This window comes from Dunckerocampus dactyliophorus, chromosome 6, assembly GCF_027744805.1.
Source record: "Dunckerocampus dactyliophorus isolate RoL2022-P2 chromosome 6, RoL_Ddac_1.1, whole genome shotgun sequence".
Taxonomy (NCBI): domain Eukaryota; kingdom Metazoa; phylum Chordata; class Actinopteri; order Syngnathiformes; family Syngnathidae; genus Dunckerocampus; species Dunckerocampus dactyliophorus.
Genome location: NC_072824.1, coordinates 15503370 through 15521915, shown reverse-complemented (window position 1 = coordinate 15521915; position 18546 = coordinate 15503370). Strand labels below are relative to the sequence as shown.

General features: G+C 40.1%; 2 protein-coding genes across 4 annotated transcripts in view; one reads left to right on the top strand and one right to left on the bottom strand.

The window, feature by feature from the left end:
* ctnna2 (catenin (cadherin-associated protein), alpha 2) overlaps positions 1 to 18546 on the top strand; it is a 316834-nt gene that overhangs the window by 147009 nt on the left and 151279 nt on the right. The gene's annotated exons all lie outside the window — the stretch shown is intronic.
* lrrtm1 (leucine rich repeat transmembrane neuronal 1) lies at positions 12122 to 15734 on the bottom strand. Its single transcript, XM_054779588.1, has one exon. The coding sequence runs from the start codon at positions 14684 to 14686 to the stop codon at positions 13109 to 13111; it is 1578 nt and encodes a 525-aa protein (XP_054635563.1). The 5' UTR covers positions 14687 to 15734; the 3' UTR covers positions 12122 to 13108.

The following is an 18546-nucleotide window of genomic DNA, read 5'->3' as shown; positions in this document are numbered from 1 at the left end:
TGATCCTGACCTTACTGTTGCATGTCCTTGATGCATGCCGAGTGCAGCAAATGCATTTTCTTTTTTTTTGTTGTTGGAGGGTGGGTGAGGAATTGCATGCTCCAGAACATTTTAATGTGCCTTGTCATTCTTAGCACACCATCAGTAAGCCCCACAGCAGGGGCTCAGAGTGACCATTTTGATGATGAGCTTGATTGAATTACCACTGTTAAAGTTGACACTTAATGGATTATGATGGGCGTAATGGTTGAAATAAATGAGGCGGATCTGTGTAATCCTCTTTCTTTGTTACGCGCCCCAGAAAATATGTTTTAAAGTTTAAATGTTGTTAATCTAGTTGATAGTCTGGATTGATTCCAAATAGTCAATAACATACTCATGAACGACCTTAAGTTGTCAATAGGGTGTCGTGCTAAATGAATGTGTTGCAATGACTGCGTGTAAAACTGCTGTTTTCTACAACCATCGGCTTACACAACACTGCCTTACCCCTGCTTGCTGTTTTTGTTGCTGTCATCCAACAATGTTCAAAACTCCAATATGATTTATATCTCTTTTAATTTCCTTCAACTTGTTTTCTTTTGCTTTTGCTTCTGCTACTGTATTGTGTTCTTGATGTGCGATCACATCCCTGCACGACTGCAGGTGGTTGATATATTGTACATTATGCATATTGTATGTTCACCGCTTCAGTAACATATCTGTTTATTCGATCAACTTATGCACTAGCGTGCAGCAATATGCTTGTAATATTTTATACATTGTCCAAACTGGAGTGTTTTCACACAAGGCCAATCGTACCGTGCTTGGTCGCGCTCTCCAGCACTTTTGGCAAATGTGAGTCCTTTGATTCCCGCTCATTTTTGGTACACTTTCCCTCCTCTGGCACTTGGAAGAGGCTTGCCAGGTGTGTTCAATGCACACAACCTAGACCAGTCATTACAATCAGTGATGATTGTTCCTCACATCTTTTTGATGATAACCAACTCAATTCATAAATAAATAGGAATAGTCAAAATAGTCCAAAGGTCAAAAAACACAGCACACTCGCTCAACCCCGAGCATATTTGTGCGCATAATCAAGATGCATCATTTAATTCATGTGACTGCCCCCTCACAAGTGCTTAAACACAGCCACCCACTTTGCACAATAGAAATAATCAGAGCCACTCAAAATGAGACTGGAAATAATCCACAAAGTCAGGGAAACTGTATAAGCAAATGGGCCAAAGTATACATGTACAGTGAGAGTGGTATGGGACCAGGGCAGGGAGGGGGAATCATGCAATCACGTACAGCACGGTATGCATGGCCTAGTGCAAGTATGCCCTTAATGAATGTTCACCTGTACAGTATATTGATCCCTCCCCATCTAAGGCCCTGTCCACACAGGAACGGCGTTTTCACATTTTCCCACTCTGGAAGCCGTTTTCAAAAAACACTATTTCAGGTCACCCAGAACGCCGTTCCTGTGTGGATGAGAGGCTGAAACAAGAAAATACTTTGCAGTGTTGACCTGAAAACGTTTCCGTGTGGATAGCCGCTAAGGCCGCCATGTGTTAAATAGTTGTGCAAATGTGATAATGCATACAGTAGGATGTTGAAGTCCGAAGGCTGGTCCACAAAACTCCAAAGTTGTGTGCAGAACTGTATGCTTCTCGATAAGCTGGTTTGAATTCGGCATTGTATGACTCCAGGGGCATTAGACATCAGGTTTAAATACAGTAATTCCTCGTTTATCGCGATTAATTGGTTCCATACCGACTGTAATAAGTGAATTTTCATGAAGTAGGTTATTAAATATGAAATACTTCCATAGTTAGTGCATAGAAAACCTGTTTATGACCTTCTACATACAGTTTTTAAACATGATTACAGCCCTCTACACATAAAATAGACATAATAACAGGAAATAAGCCATAAAGACATAAATACGACACTTATCTGTGTTGATGTTAATGTGTTCCAGTGCTAGGGGAGCTGAGTCGAGGTGGACAGGAAGTGACGTCAGATGTTCAGAGTTGAGTTTTAGCTTGACATGGGTTACGGCTGCAACATTAGCCCGTGTTAGGGATTATCGTGCCTGCTGGGAGATAATTCAAACCTGCAATAAAAGCCTGTTGTTCCTGCGTTCAAGTCTGGTGCTTGTGTGTCTCACCGAGCATTAAAGAAACATTACTGACACGTAGTGACCAGTGTAGAATACTACATTTTATCACAATGTCTTTGAATGAGTCTTCTGAAAGTCTTATACAGTATTTGTATTTTAGTTCATTTAGCAGTTTTTATGCTTGAAAATGCTTAATTTAGGCAAAAAATGTGCATAAATATGCATTATTTTAACTTAGAATAGGCCGTATTCAACCACAAAACAGCATGATTTATTTTGGAAAAACCTGACCGAAATTTGAAGTTAGAGACTACTGTATAAAGTGGTACCTTTGCTTTCGTTATTGATTCGTCAGAAGGTCAGAAGAAAACCAAAAGATATTAAAAATCGGATGCATTTTTTCCCATAGTAAATAATGTATATCTAATGTATGCATTCCAGAAATCCAAAATATGAACACAAAATACATTTCATAGAGAATAATTGGAATTTTACATGCAAAAAACAATTTGAAACAATTATAAATGATGAAAGAATGGAATTTATTGTTGATGCGGACTTCCTGTATACAGCCTGGAGAGATCAAATTCAATACTGTTTGCTAAGTTTGATATTGTACGGAAACCGAGACAAATTTTGGGCAAACATTCCAGACGAAAACCAAATCATACAAAAAACAAGGTGTGACTGTCGTGAGTTTTGCTTTGTATTGGTGTATAAGTAGACTAACAGCTGCAGACAACATAGTGTAGTTCATGTGAGACGATCTCTGATGCAGGCTGTACCGCTTACCTCTTACCTTTTATCATACGTTGACTCATTAAATCTAAAACTGTGACAGGTAGAAGGTGGGTTTAATAGCAGATGCCTTGGATTATTGGTCTGTCATGGAACAATAATCCGTGAAAGTGCTACAGTTTTGATTGGCCGCCCTCTGAAACATTGATTTGAACCTTGTCATTTGCCTGTGTTGTAAATTCAACGTCATAGACACAGAGAAGCAACAGCTGAAGTAGATTGGTTGAGAATTACGACTCTGCAGCCTGTCGAGATTTCAGGGATTTATATTTTAATGTGTTTGTTTTGATGCCATAAATAAATATGAAACTCATATTTTAATTAACCAGCCCTTTTTTTTCTTTTTCTCTCTTTGACTTCCTGTCTGGATCATTGCATGGACAATGACAGGTAAGTGCATCTACTTTAATTCTAGTGGGCTCAACATGTACATAAACATACCACTACCAAGAATTGCCATCTTCAGCACTTAAGTACACCCGGATGCATTTAAGCTCCGTGCTTTGGTAAACAGTAAACACACTGCCTTTTTCTCAGTTGACACTTGCAGAATGGAGCAGTCCCATTTATGCAGCCAATCTCATTTGCTGCTTGAGATGCCAATCTGCCCTCAGACAGGGAGGAGAGAGGCAGCAGAGAGCGGTGGGAGAAAAGCATTTATTCACCCTGACACTGATCAGATAAACGGGAAATGATAAATGCTGTCTCTTTTTATTTCCTTTAACCTGTGTTAACTTTTTGCTAAAAACGAAGGCCCTACAGTTGTGCTCGGCCGCCTTTGAAATGTGCAATCAAAGCATCTCTGTGATTCAGTTTTACTGCGAGGCGATGTGGTTACAAATAGGGATGCATGATGCAGTTGTCATGGTGACTCATTTAGCAAAATGGTGAATAAGAAGAGCAACTGCCTTCTGGCCAAGCGCTTTTTAGATTCTGTTTATTGTGTTAAAATGGGGATATACTTATGTATAATATGTTGAATATTTAATCCCCGTTTTGGACTTACAAATTTATAGTTCTTAAAAAGACCCTGGCGTTCCCAGGATGGCAATGCTGCAGCTGCCTACCGTATTTTATTAGCTGCTTGTCTTGATGAGATTTGGTTGCTAACAGTTGGGGTGTTGATTTGAGAAATAATGATACATTAAATGATTGGACACCAATTATTGGCCAATTCAAAGACATGTTCTTTTGTATCAATTGTGCATTCAAAAAACTGTTGTACAGTGTTCCTTCGCTCTATCGCTGTTCACCTTTTGCGGATTTGCTTTTTTTCAGTGCTTCTTTTTTTGTGTGTTTTTTATTACAGTAGAACACTGTTACAGGCCGAGCCTGGCCCTTTAAGAAGAATTTCATTGTGGGAAGTTGAGTGTCTCTGTCTTCCCCCTCTCATTTGTCTGCACCGCCCATGGTTTTCTGCGTCCTGATTGGCTGTTGACCATTGTCAATCAATCTCCTTTGTGCCGCCGTCCATTGTCTACAGTGCATCGCTAGCTTGCTTGCTGGCTTACTAGCTTGTAAATGAATATTCAGTTCGAAGAAGGAGGACTGCAACATGAGGAGTACTGCAGCAATATGTTTTAACAAGGATATAAAAATGCGACAGTACAGCAGAACAGCGCCAGGATGAAAAGGCACGGTCACAGAAGTGTAATACGTGTGAGTGACTTTATAATTTCTTTTGTCCGACCTGTAGGTTGATCATTAAAATTCAAACGAAGATTTGAACTTTTTTGAGAGTGTCATAGAAATGTGAGATAAAGTCATTTCCTGTCTGAGAAAAGTGTCGTAAGTGTACGGTGAGGGGTTTTACAGCCTTAAAACATACAGCAACAACAATGATAAAGAAAAATTAAGTTGGCTACTTCGCAGTTTTCGCTTATTGCGGGCTATTATTATGCGGCCGATCCCCCGCCATAAACAAGGGAACACTGTAATTGTTTGGATCAGTTTTCAGATCGGGTCATCGCATGTTGGACAACTACAGTAAGACAATGCATTAATGCATTTCCCCCTCAGTAGTTGATTTTTTTTTTATACCGTTTATAGAAAGTTTACTAAGGCGTGAGATTCAGACTACAGTAATTCCTCGTTTATTGCAATTACATTTTTGAGGTTTTTTAATGCCGGTTTGAATTATCTCGCCACAGGCACATGGGCCATGCCAAGCTACAACTCAACTCTGAACTCCTGACATCACTTCCTGTCTGCCCCCCACTCAACTCCCTTCGCACCACAACACATTTACAGCAACACACACAAGCATACGTCTTATTTATGCCTTAAATGGCACATGTTCCGTTATTATTGCTACTACATTGGGTCTAGGAGTGTAAAGGTGACTATGTCCTGTCTAGAGGACTCCATTAATGTTAAAAACTGCATTCAAGAGGTTGGAAACAGTTTTTCTATGCTTCAACTACAAAAGTATTCAATTGACTGTATAAATAAAGAATCCTACTGCCTTTCTTCAAAATTGTCAGGGATATGAATCATCTTCAAAAGGAGCTGACCAATGAAAAGAGTGAATATTTTTCACAAATATCTCTCGCATAACTTCCGCTCTCTTGTGTCATTTACATCCAAAAGATACCGATTCAAGAAATACAAATTCACTTTCACTCACTTTTATTTGGCGAGAAAACAAATGATTTTGCATATGAAAACACTCACGGTTTAAACCCCCTGAAGGGTAAATATATATTTTGCAGGTTTTAAAAGATCTAATCAGAACATGTTTTTTTTTTAATAATAACGAATGAACAATAAATCCTCAGTTCAGTCCTAGATAAAGCTTTTTAGTCCAGCCACCGTAATACTCTGAATATTAGGCACTGACCCACATCTGCTCTCAGACCGGTTACATAGAGTCCCAGATGCAAGCCCAGCTGTTTGCACGTATTATCTCACTGACTGACCCTGATGTTGTATTTTAAGTGCGAGGCTAAGCACTGGTAAAATTCTACACAGCCGTAGAAAAACAAACCTCATGAATAATAAGAATAACATTGATATTATTAATAATATATCAATCATCATCATCATCAGCATCATCATCATAAAAAAAAATGATACTGATAAATAATCAATTCAAGTAAATAAATAATAATATTAATAAGAATGTTGCACATTGAATTCTCAATCCGATTCTCATCCTGTATTTGGTGTAATGACTATTCAGCCTGCCAACTTTGCCCCCATTCTCGTAGCACTTTCACCTTCCTCAGCAGCCGCCACAGGTCTACCCACGGTGCCGTATGTACCGTATGTAAGAATAATGACTCTTCAGTCATTATTATTTATTTAGTGGCACTCATACTGCATGTAAATGAGGCAGGCGCTATAGGCCGTCTGCAGGATTAGCCTGAGTAATGAATGTAATTAAAATGCTCTATTGGACCTTGTGTCTGTTTTAATAAATTTAAGATTCGGACAGTTTGCACCATTTATTGACCGGAAGGGTTGGTGTTATTCAACTATGTGTAGATTTAGGGTAGGTTGTGAATGTATTACCTAAATGAATGTGCAGTGTGCGTCAACAACGGGCTCTTGTTGTCTTTTAATGCTTAGATAGAGTATATTAAAAGTAAGATCACATTTGAAAGAGAGTAGTGTACGAAAGGAGAGAAAATAGTCAGACAGGGATTTGGGTTTCTAAGACAGTGTGTTTGATAATTAGTGTATTGATCCACATAACCCACCTGTTATAAAAGAAGCAGTGCAAAGCCACCCACACACTGTCATTAGTCATCACCGTCTCCTCACAGCCCACTGCAGTACATGCTGCCACCCATGATTTAGCTCCGCATCTAGTTATGAGGGGGTGTTAAATGTTTATTATGCAGCACAGTCCTAGCCCCAATGACACGGCATAATGTTACTCAACCAATGCCCCGCTCGTGCAGGAAGCTAGCTTGGTTAATTTGTTTATTTTGAAGGATTTTTGTGTCAAGGTGCTCGCTGCGAGCTATTTCTTAAAGGTCTTACCATCAGAGTGACATTTTGTCACGAGTGCACACATGCGATGATACAGAGCCGTTGTCCCTTGCAGCTTGTTAAATACTCGCTGGTCAGAGGAGCAATCTGTCAAAATATGATATTCAAGTCTGTGTGTGAATGCTGGTTTGAGTGGTGGCTAGGGCCCCAAAATGGCAAATTTGGCATTGACTATTTGAAGGCACAATGTTGTTTTTTTTCTAACTAGTTTACGTAAAAGGTTCCCTATTATGCAAAAAAAAAATATATATATATATATATATATACTTTTTAAATATGTTCTAACAGTAATAGGTGTCCTTAGAGCCCGTTTATGACCATCAGACGTGAGAAAAATCATATCAATCATATCCTTCACTCGTTTCCTTCGCTGTTGGGAGAAGAGAGGCTCAAATGCTGTTTTTGAAGTTTTTTCATGATTGGACAAAATCTGTCTCATGTATTTGCCCACCACTTTACGGAGGACAACATTGTAAAAAAAAAAAAAGAGAAAGGCTTTGCTACACATATTAAAATGCCAGCATCCATCAAGACTAGCGTTGCACAACACTATTGTAGGACATTTGAGTGTTGTTGGAAATATTGTTGAAAATAGTGTAATACGGCGCCTTTAAAATATATTAAGTTAAGATTTTGGGCAAATGGATGTGGATTATTTTGAAAGGTGGTAGTACTAGTATATTAATATTTCATAGGCAATGTTGTATGCTGCGGTGTTTCACATTCAACACAACTCAAAGCCATTTTTAAAGACATGGACAGACTAAAGTGTGTCTACTTCAGCTTGTGACTGTTAATACTCTTTGGGTTCCTTGAAAGCCAATGTTTGACCTTTTACTTCATGTTCACATAAACACAATGTATCTCTTTTTTTCTGCACAACAACCACCCATCACCACATTTCCTGTCTAAATTGCTGTGACCTTTTATACTCCTTTTGTCCCAGTAATTTCATATGCCTTGTAATTGTGCAACATCTCTTGTAATTAGCCCCATTATTGACCCACATCACACACTTTCCTGATCTATTGTGCATATTTGCGTCCACATGTGCAAAAATGTTCCACATGCTCACTTGTGCACACATGAAGCTACAAAATGGCATATAGAGTACTGTCATGCAGCTGGGCTCTGTGCAGAAAAAAAAACAAGAGCAGAGTATCATGTGTCAGTGGTCACTAGAACACCACGATAGCCACTTCTCATCTTCAAAATCAATTATGGATTGCCATGACGATTCAAGTCAAGTGTCAGTGCATGCTGAAATGTGACTGAGCTATGAATACATTCGTTTTCACTTGACCATTGTGTTTACTGTCCATCTGTATGGATTTCTACCAAGAATCAACTATCTAGGCGTTTATAAGTGACGGAGCAGATCACCGCGGGCACCGGTCAAGCAGAAATCCCATCTATCATCAGTTAAATGAATTAATGTGTTTGTTTGTCCATAGTCATGCTTCATGTTGTTGCAGACGGAAACAGCGAGAGGGAAGGAGAAAGTAAAGGTGAGCAGGGATAGAGATAAGCTGAAAGTAGTTTAATGTCAGCCCTCCGGACTCTAAGCTTTTAAAATATTCAGTTGTTCTCCATCACCTTTTGCTCTCGCAGCTTATTTAAGAAAAGAGCGAGCTAAAATCAATTGCGGCGCCAACATTGGCCTCAATGCCCAGACGCCTTGGAATATTTAAACAAATGAAGCTTCACAACGTCGAGGTTTGTCTGTCACATGTCAAAGAGTCTTTGCCATACTTTGAAGGACAACCAAGGATGGAATTACTTGACAGGATATGATGATGAGCGAATCATTTGATGTCCTTATCCTTTGCCCCACTGCGAGATACTGCAGTATTTTGCATTTGCAGTGTATGGCATCTGTATGATTAACAGCCATGTCGGGTTTTCAAATGGGCCAAATATGAACTGGATCATAAATCCTGCATGCCAACCAATAACCATTATCCTTGCCTGATACATGCTCAAAGTTTAACATTGCCAGGGATTGATGTGATGAAAAACTTGAAATGCAAGTCATTCTTACCTACAGTAGCCTTTACCTTAGAAAAGTGCATTAGACAGACATACAGCGGTCCCTCGTTTGTCGTGGTTAGTTGGTTCCATACCGGACCGCGAAAAGTGAATTTCTCCGAAGTAGGATTCTGTATTACTAAATAGAAAACCTGTTTACAATCTTCTAAATACGGTCCAACATTATTAGAGCTCTCTAGACATGAAATAATACCCATATAGTCACCTTTACATTTGTATTACCCAGTATACTAGGTATAATCAGAGAAAATAAGACATTAGACATAAATACGGTAACAGACTCACACGTTAGCAGTTCCTTGTTTGTTTTTTTCCTTGACAGCGTACTTCCTGCGGTGGCTGCTGGCTATAAATGCATTGTAATTGCGGCTTTGAATGGCTTTACGCTTGTATTGCCAAAAATAGTAGCCATAATAAGTGTAAATAAGCCATTTAAGATGTAAATAAAGCTCCTGTTTATGTGTGTCACAGTAAATGTGTTTCTAGGGGACCTTAGTGCGGACGGACGGATGTGTGAAGGACAGGAAGTGACATTGAATGTTCAGAGTTGAGTTTTAGCTTGTTGTGGGTTATGACCCCAACGTTACCCTGTGTTGTTGTTATAATTTTTATGTTATTATTATTGCACCTGTTGTGAGATAATTTAAACGTGCACTAAATGCCTGTTCAGACGATCACGTCTAGTGCTTGCCTCTCCGAACAATTACTGACACCGAGTGGCCGATGTATATACTACAGTCACAATTAGAGTGCTTCTTCTGCCTTATAGTTGGAGTTTAGTTCATTTAGTTAGTTCATTTATCCATTTTTGCAAAAATATGCATTTTTTTTTTGCTCATGATAGGCCGTATTCAACGATGAAACAGTGATCATTTATTAAATAATTACATTTTGAAAAAAAACATGACTGCACAGTATATAATGTAATCTACTCAAACTATTTTATAAACACCATTTTCATTATATTTGTCAAACTTGTTTTATTATTATTGTGACCTTTTGATTGGTTAGGCGAAATTATTTGATGCTGCTGCCTAAAAGTGAGGCCATCCGTTTAAATTCCAATCAAAGGCCAAAATATAGTTTGGGATGTCCTCATTGTTTTAAATGACTGTTAATGACGTTTGTGGCACGCTATGATTTGTACTCAAAATACTTTGGAAGAAATGATAGCATACATATAATACAAATAACCACAAAGTCGTATCATGATTAGGCAAATGGTGAGCGACTTACAGCCAATTAGTCTTGCCGTGTATCTGCAAAGACATTTCGTTTGATGGTGGTCAGGTCTTTCCAACCACTCAAATTTTACCCACACGTGCTTGTTAGTCCCCGAAAGGTGTGTACCAAATTTCGTGGCGACTCGGCAAAACATCCTAACGTTACAGTGGGTGTTGTAGAGCGCATTGCGCTGTGTGAGAAATTTCAAGTCAGTCTGACTTATGGGGGTCAAAATATGGGGTTTAATGGGTTTACACCATCATGTGTTGTATTTGTCAGGAAAGAAAATAGCACAGGCAACACAGTGGGGATGCATCTTTTGCCAATTTTTCACCATTTTGTATGCAGCGTTTCAAGTAAAAGAGCTAGCTTCAATGGGTGTCCTATTTTTTTCACATGTCCAAATATGGTTGTTCAAAATTGTTTCCTGTTAACAGCCATTTCAGTTTCACAGCCACAGTCCTTATCCTGCCCGAGAAGAGACTACAGTAGAACCTCGGTTTTCGTTCTTAATCCATACCACAGGGTCTGAAACATATGGAAACCGAATCTTTTTTTCCCATAACGTAAATCTGATTAATCCATTCCAGACACCAAAAAATATGATCAAAACAGAATAGAGAGAATAGTTATTGTTTTACATGCAGAAAACAATGTGGTATACATATAAGTGGAATGATGAGGGGGGGTGCGGACGTTGTTTCCCTCTAGTCCATTGCTAAATTACCTTTAAAGAGCGGACGGTTAGAGCTGTGTACTTCCTCAGGTTTCTACCTTCAGATGACAATCCAATTGGAACAGATGCTACCTCCGTCTTTGCTCCCGTCCTTTCTTGAATTCAGTTTTGTTACACACCTTCTTTATCAAAGTTCTGGCACGTGCAACCTTTTTGCATTCGTATTTTATTATTTTTTTAAAAGCACAGTTTCGTCACTCAGAAATACACAGTGTTCTTGAACGCCTCACCAGTGTATGGCACACTGTGCTCATTCGAGGAAAGGGACGAATATGAGCTGTTTGTTGGTCTGTGTGTGTTCTATGAACAAATAAACCACACACACGCATACAGACATGTAATGAAGATGATTAAAGGAGTCCCTGTCCGGAATCTGTCTATGGTGTCCCAACTTTAAAAGGACCACTATCCATTCTTCACAAAGACTGAGTCACCAACGTGTGGATGCTTTGTTTGGGCACTCACAATCGCTGACTAGTTTGTTAGGTGCACTGTTTGGCTGTATGAATGCTAAGACATATTTTTGCAATCATTTTAGTCAAAAACTGAATCCTATGAAAACTGGAGGTGTACAGAAACCGAGGTTCCACTGTATGTTATGTCCTGAATGGCCCCTTTATGTCCATGCGTAACCCTTATTAGAAATAGGTAAATATGGCCTGATTTAAAAACAAAATCCTGTTGAATAACACTTTGTAAACATAACCTTAGTATATATCAAAGTAACACAACAAACTTATGCAGTGATTTTTTTTTTCTTCACAAAAGAAGCCATTGCAAAGTCATTGTATGCCCCCACTGCTGCAGGAAGTTGAGAGTCAGAATGTAGTGTACAATAGGCAAAAGGCATCCGCACTGATGTGAATATATACACACTAGAGAGCAGTCTGTTCCCTCTTTCTGCAGTCGCTGTGATTCCCCGTCTCCATCCTACAGTCCCCAGCATCCCCCAGCCTCCCGCCTCAAAATACAGCAGCTAATGCAAAAGGATAGAGGAAACAACATATGTACATATGAACACCAAAAAAAGAAGTGTATACACACTAGTATATACACCCTCCAATGTCCTTGTGTGCAACATTTTACATAACATAAAAACACAGAAGATAGCATGTGCACATCGCCCTTGAAACTGGTGGATTACTCTACTTTAGTGATTCAATTCTGCATTTTGATTATAGGTACAGTACGTCTGGTGTTGATGGATGTTGTTGTTCCATGTGCTTGATTCAGTGAAAGCCACAAAAAGTGAGAAGCAATGCGAGAATTTGTATCTTTTTTTTTTTTTTTTTTACTTTGATGGTACACAGATATAACAATATGAACGTGTAACTGATCAAAATGTATGATCCAGTTATTTCAAAGCAAGGGGAGGGAACAATACTACCAGTGAACCAACACAGTGAATCATAAAGCAACACAATGTGACTTAAAATAGAAATTTAGACCATGGCTATTACCGTACATTTGAGGTGAGATGCAAATATGCCTCTTTCATTTTCTGGGTGTTATTTTTTATTTATTTATTCATTTTTTTGTTCAAAGGACTGCAGAGGTATTGCACTCGCGTCACCAAACACATTTGTCATTCATTCTTTCTGACAAGCCTCTCACATACAAATGATTTCAATGTGAATAGCATTCAGGTATTTAAACATTTTGCTTTTTTTTAAGTTTAAAAAAGAAATAGATTATCTTGTATCATTTTTATCCACACTTGCACTTCTTTTAATATTTGTACACATACGTATCTTTACATTTTGAATCCAACTTAAATATTTTTTGATATATGTTAGATCCTTGTCAAATATTGTTTGCCATAATACAAATGTTTTGTCCACAGTTTAATTACATGTCCTGTAGCCGAAAGACAGATTAAAGCTCAAATATCCATAAATCAGGGGAGAAAATGTGCAGCTTGTAATGTATTCCTCTTAGTGTTGCTATTACATCAACCCTTCCAAAAGTCAAGAGCCCATTCTGCCTTGTAGTATCAAATGGGCAACAGGAAACAGCAGGAAATCCACAGCAAAATGGTCAGCTGCATGAAGCAAACTCCTTCCATATCACAGTGAGATGCTGCATAAGATGTGACCAAAATATACATTTAATCCTTCGTGCACTCGCCGGTGTATCCAAAAAGAATAGATTTGCTGGATAGCCACATATGCTGACATACTGTCAAGCCCCCCAGGTCACACCTCACATTCCCGAGAAGGTTGCTGCTGGCAAGTACATGAGCCGTATTCATTGATGATCACCAGAGCTCCCTCGATATTGTTCGGCTTATAGTCAACATAGTACTCCGGTGTAGAAATTGTAGCCATCTGCTGCATGCTTTGCTTCTGCTTCTGTTTACGGCGCTGGCTGCTGAAGCACTGCCTCAGCTGTCGTATTCCGGCTGGAAAGCACTTCCATGACACATACAACATGAGCACGATGATGAGGAAAGAAAAGATGAGGGCCATTGTGCCTGTCACAACTTTGTGGATCTGCATGGTGCTCTCCAGGTCGTCGTGGCCTACTGTGACAGTGAAAGAACTGGTGACCACCTCGCCGCCCTCACCTTCGTAGGGGTTGGGGGTAAACGGGCCAAGGAACACAGAGCCACCGTGAGCTTGATCCCTTGTAGAGGCATACAGGCCTGCTGAGGTAACTTCCAGTGGGGGATCTTCACATAGTTGAAAAGCATAGACGGCATCCAAGACATCCTCACCTTGTGCTGTGTCTGGGCTTGAACACAGCAGTGAATTGTCACGTTGCCCTCGAAAGGCACTCAGCCAGGAGGCCAAGGCACACACATTGCGGCCGCACTCCCAGTCGTTCCCTCCGAGGGTAATGCTGGTCAGGGAGGACCATGAATCCAAGATGCGCTGCTCCATAGAAGTCAACCGATTGGAGTCCAGCATCAATACCTTGAGGTTGGGTGCGCTCTCAAAAACATGTGGCTCAATGTACTCAATTTCGTTGGCTGATAAGTCGATCTTCTCCAAGAAGTGCCAAGTCCAATCCAGGGTATTGACAACAATAGTTGCGCGATTGTTGTGCATATACAGGGTACGTAAAGAGATCAGGCGAGGAAAGTGGGCTAGGTTGACTTTAACCAGCTCGTTGTGCTCAAGATGCAACTCTGTCAACTTGAAGAGTCCAGCGAAGGAGTTCCGTGCCAGACTCTGCAGTTGGTTGTATCCCAAGTCGAGAAACTGCATGCTCCGACAGTCTTGAAAAATCCTCACTGGCACAAATTTGAGAGCATTGTAGCGCAAATGCAAATTGGTGAGCTTTCTAAGGCCATGGAACAAGTCAGGCTCAAGGGCCTGCAGCCTGTTGTACGAGAGGTCAAGGATGCGCAGGTTTGGGAGGGGCCTAAAGGTACCATTTGGCACACTCTCAATTCGGTTGCTGCTCAGGTCTAATTCCTTGACCCGCCTTAACCTGTCAAATGCAGCCTCCTCTACAATGTCAATGTTGTTGTGATCAAGGTAGAGCCAGGTGAGCTGTGACAGGCCAGCCAGTTGGCCTTCACGCAACTCAGTCAAGTTGTTCTCTCTCATGGACAGGCCCATGGCACTGCTGAGATTTTGGGGAATGTCGGTGAGGTTCAGCCCCTCACAGTACAGCAGCTTGCTGTCGCAGCGGCACAGCCTGGGACAAACCCCCTCCGCCAAGGGGACCATCCTTAAAAAAATGCCCAATGAACACAGTATCAACCCAGGGGGCTTCTTCACTGGCCACTTTAAATACAGTCCAATTAAAAGGAAATCCATCAGCATGAATATCCAGGGATGTTACTGAGCAAATGTCCATTCACTCTGGATATTGTTTTTCCACTTATCACATCATATGTAGCACATCATGCTTTATTTTTTTATTTATAAATTGGATTTCTTCTGTGTATTTTAGCGTAACACAGGACTAGTCTTTTTCATTTAGTCAGCTAAAGAAATCCAAAAGCATAAACTTATGATATAGATCAAACGGTGGGTGGAGACGAAAGATGAAAAAAAAATGTCCTCATGGATCGATCTTATCTGAAAAGATTCCTACTCACCCCCTATCCAAAAGCTGACAATCTCCATTCAGCGTCTCGCTTTGTGCCCCGACACTAATTATGTGTGGATCTAAAAAGGACCCCACTGTGGTACAAATTCACCACCACCCCCTCCCTTCTCGCCTTTCAGTGGACACCAGATCCTTGGCAGGCTTACAATGTCTTAGTTCTCCTCAAGTGAAAGAGACAGAAAGAGACGGAATCCAAGTAGGGAGATGGTAGAAAGCGCAAGTTCCCCGGTCAGCATGCATGAGCTTGGTCTCCTCAGCTCCTCCGCAGTCCTCTGCTGCAATGATCATGGGGAGAGGAGAACATTTTTTTTCTAGATATCTGTCTTTTTTCCTTTCTCCTCCCCTTCTTGCTTAAGTTTCAGCAGATCTGCCAGCATATATTATCGCCATCTCTGCAAGCAATCACTAATTTGTTAGGTTTAAATCCCTTAAATCATGCTTTCAGCGGGGGGAAAAAGGAATTTGAAAAGGTGAACCCTCTTTTGACAATATTCCATGTCATCTCAATGGCTCATCTCGGTTAAAAAAAAAAACCCTCTTGCATCCGCAGCGGCTTGCAGGTTTCACTCCCTCCCTCCCCTCGCTCGCTCTCCGAGGCGATTTCTTAGGCGACTGGAAGAGGGTGCTGAAGGTTAGTGCTGGTAGGCAAGCAGAGGCGGTAAATATGGAAGGCAAAGGAGCGCGCAATCCCTCGCAGCAGACCGGTACACTGACCGTGCATGCAGAAACGCAGACTGTTCACTGAGTGTCGTAAGCCACTCACAATTCAGCGGCTTCGCTCTCTCTCTCTCTCTCTCTTTGGCTTGATTGCTCACTCACTTGGTCATGCTGTTCCTCCCTGCCTCCTCCTCTCCCCTCTTCCCTCCTTGTCATTCTCTTGCTGCCATCCCCACCACCCCACCCACCCGTGCCTGAGACATTTGCATATTTAGAATGGCCTGAGCTTAAACTGAGTGCTTTAATGAAACTCTCTCTCGCTCTCTGGCTGTCTCTCTCTCTGTTTCAATAATAAATTTGGCCAAATAATGTCTGCCTCCTTTGACCTCACTGTGCGAGAGCGGCTTTATGAGTTCAGAGTTGGGAAGTAACATTCATCCAGCGAATGGAATGGTAACCTTTATTAGTTTCAGTGGAGAACAATTTCCATGTGTAATGAAATGGATCTGATGCATAAGGAAATACCTTATAAAAAGAACATGCACATTATTATTAGCACAAGTCATCGCCTCCATAGCCATATGACAGAATTGCGCATGCATTAATTCATAAATAATGTCAGCTATAGTAATATAAATGCATCATCTTATATGGATCATTCAGGTTTGTGAGTCATATCAGTCCAAACGTAGCTGGAATATAATAAGTCAAGACTAGTCTATGGCATTCTCGATTTGATCAAACAACCCCATAGACCTGCATTCTGTTGTCATTGTCAATTATGTCCAGACCATCCTCTCGGAATACAGATCTAAATGCTTGCCAAATAGTATTAGTTGAAAGCTCCGTGATCCCTCTCTGAACCTCCACTCTGCTCTTGTTTGCGCTTCTATGGAAACAAGTCCTTGGCTTGTCATCGTTTGCCAATTAATTAGCCGATGATCTATGACAAGCCTTATATGGCTCGTGTCACTACATTTTCTTTCCCCACTTGACCTTTCAGTTCATTTAGCGAGATACGGCTTCTCATTCGCGGGAATGACTGAGCGATTCACTGAGCAAAATGAAAAACAAGCTATTATTGGTCATTTTAAAGTCGCCAGCATCATCATCAGATGTGCAATCCAGTAGGGTGAGATTAAAAAATACTTGATTTGACAAACTTGCTCATTAATTAAAATTTATTTTCGTCAGTTCAATTAATTAAAATCGGCCTGTTTCCAACATTGAAACTAAATCAATTGTTACCGTAAGAAATAATGCTAATTCAAGTATGCTTTCCAGAACACAATTGCATGCACATAGATGTATATAAATGATGAATGAAAAGTTAGTCCCTTCCGGTTCCGTTTTTTGTATTGATAATGATTTCTGTGTATGAATAACAAGACATGTGCCGTATTGCACAACAACCAAAATAGTGTACACAAACTGAAGCAAAGTTTTTGCATACATTTTTGACGGTAGAGGAATAGTTCAGTTTTTTGGACAGTTGTGTGACATCCCCATCAACAGTGTTGTACATCAACAGTGACTTTCACCGTACTACGTCCCGTGAGTTCTGGTCAGTTTTTGGTGTTGAAGAAAGTAGTTCCGGTTACTTGGTGCGGTCACAAAACAAAATTTGTTCAAAAGAGTAATATATTTGCATCACAAAAATGCTTAACAAGAAAAAGTCAGACCTCACAATCGCTCTGTTATTCTTTTTCCCGTTCCTGCCCACTGTTGCACATCTTTCCATGACTTGTTTCGCAGTGTTTACTGCTCATGATCTCCCTCGAGTGGCCTGGCATCCGTTGGCCAACGACCTGCTGTGCTGAGAAGAATTAATGCATTCTGGGATATAATTGTATGTTGTATATTTGTGATATTATTGTATATTTTGGGATATTACTGGATATTCCTTAGCTACCTTTTGAGTGTTAAGTTGATGTGTGATGATTTTAGCCTTCTATCTAAGATTACACCGTGACTCAGACTGTAAGGCTTCTTTGTCCTTCTTCCCTACTCCATTTGAAACACTTTCTTAAGTTTAGTATAAGTAAATTGGAGATGCAAACGAGTTAGTTTGCTAGCTTGCTATGCTAGCGGCAGCCATGCAGTTATCCCGTAGCCTGCGAAAGGAATGTAAACCAAGAATAATATGAGTGTAAAAGTGACTGTTGTGATGTTATTTCATGCTCTAATAATGTTAAAACCCGTATTGAGAAAGTCATAAACAGGTTTTCTATGCTCTATCTATAAAAATATTCTGTACATTAATATTGATTCCTAATTTGCGGAAATTCACTTTTGCGGTCGGGTCTGGAACCGCGTATTTCTTAGCTGCTCGACAGGGGTTTGATAACATTGCTTCATTGATCACCATATCTTAAAATTAGCATCATCGCTGTTGTTTGCTACCTTGCCCAACCTTCGAGACACTTTTTTTCAAGCAGGTCTCTGTGTCTCGGTTGCATCTCTCCTGGTTTGTGATTTGTGTGAGTGACCGGAAGAAAAGCTTTGACTCGCTTGAGGAGAAGTCATTTGTCTCTATCCCCCAAACATAAGACAACATGTCTTTTTCCAAAATGTTTCTCGTGAAAAAAAATACCATGTTATATACTGTACCAGTCAGTATGGTTTATTCCAACATTACATTTACAAAATTGCTTCTCAACTCTAATGGACGCCTACATTGTCAGCTAATGACTAATGACTTTTCATACTGCAAACAGAAAATGAGAGTATCCAGAAAGTCCATTTTTGAACATGAACAACTGTTTTATCTGTTAGCTTAGTTTTGTCTATTGTTAGCGATTAACAAAACAAGATCAATGCAAATGAAGGCACTATTTTATGACAATGATGGTTCATTTATAAGCTTCGTCACTGGTTTCCGATGTTGCCAATGGCAAACATTTACATTTCATAC

Excerpts from the sequence above, each read along its gene's own strand:
- lrrtm1 (XM_054779588.1), bottom strand. The coding sequence starts at position 14,686 with ATGCTGATGGATTTCCTTTTAATTGGACTGTATTTAAAGTGGCCAGTG.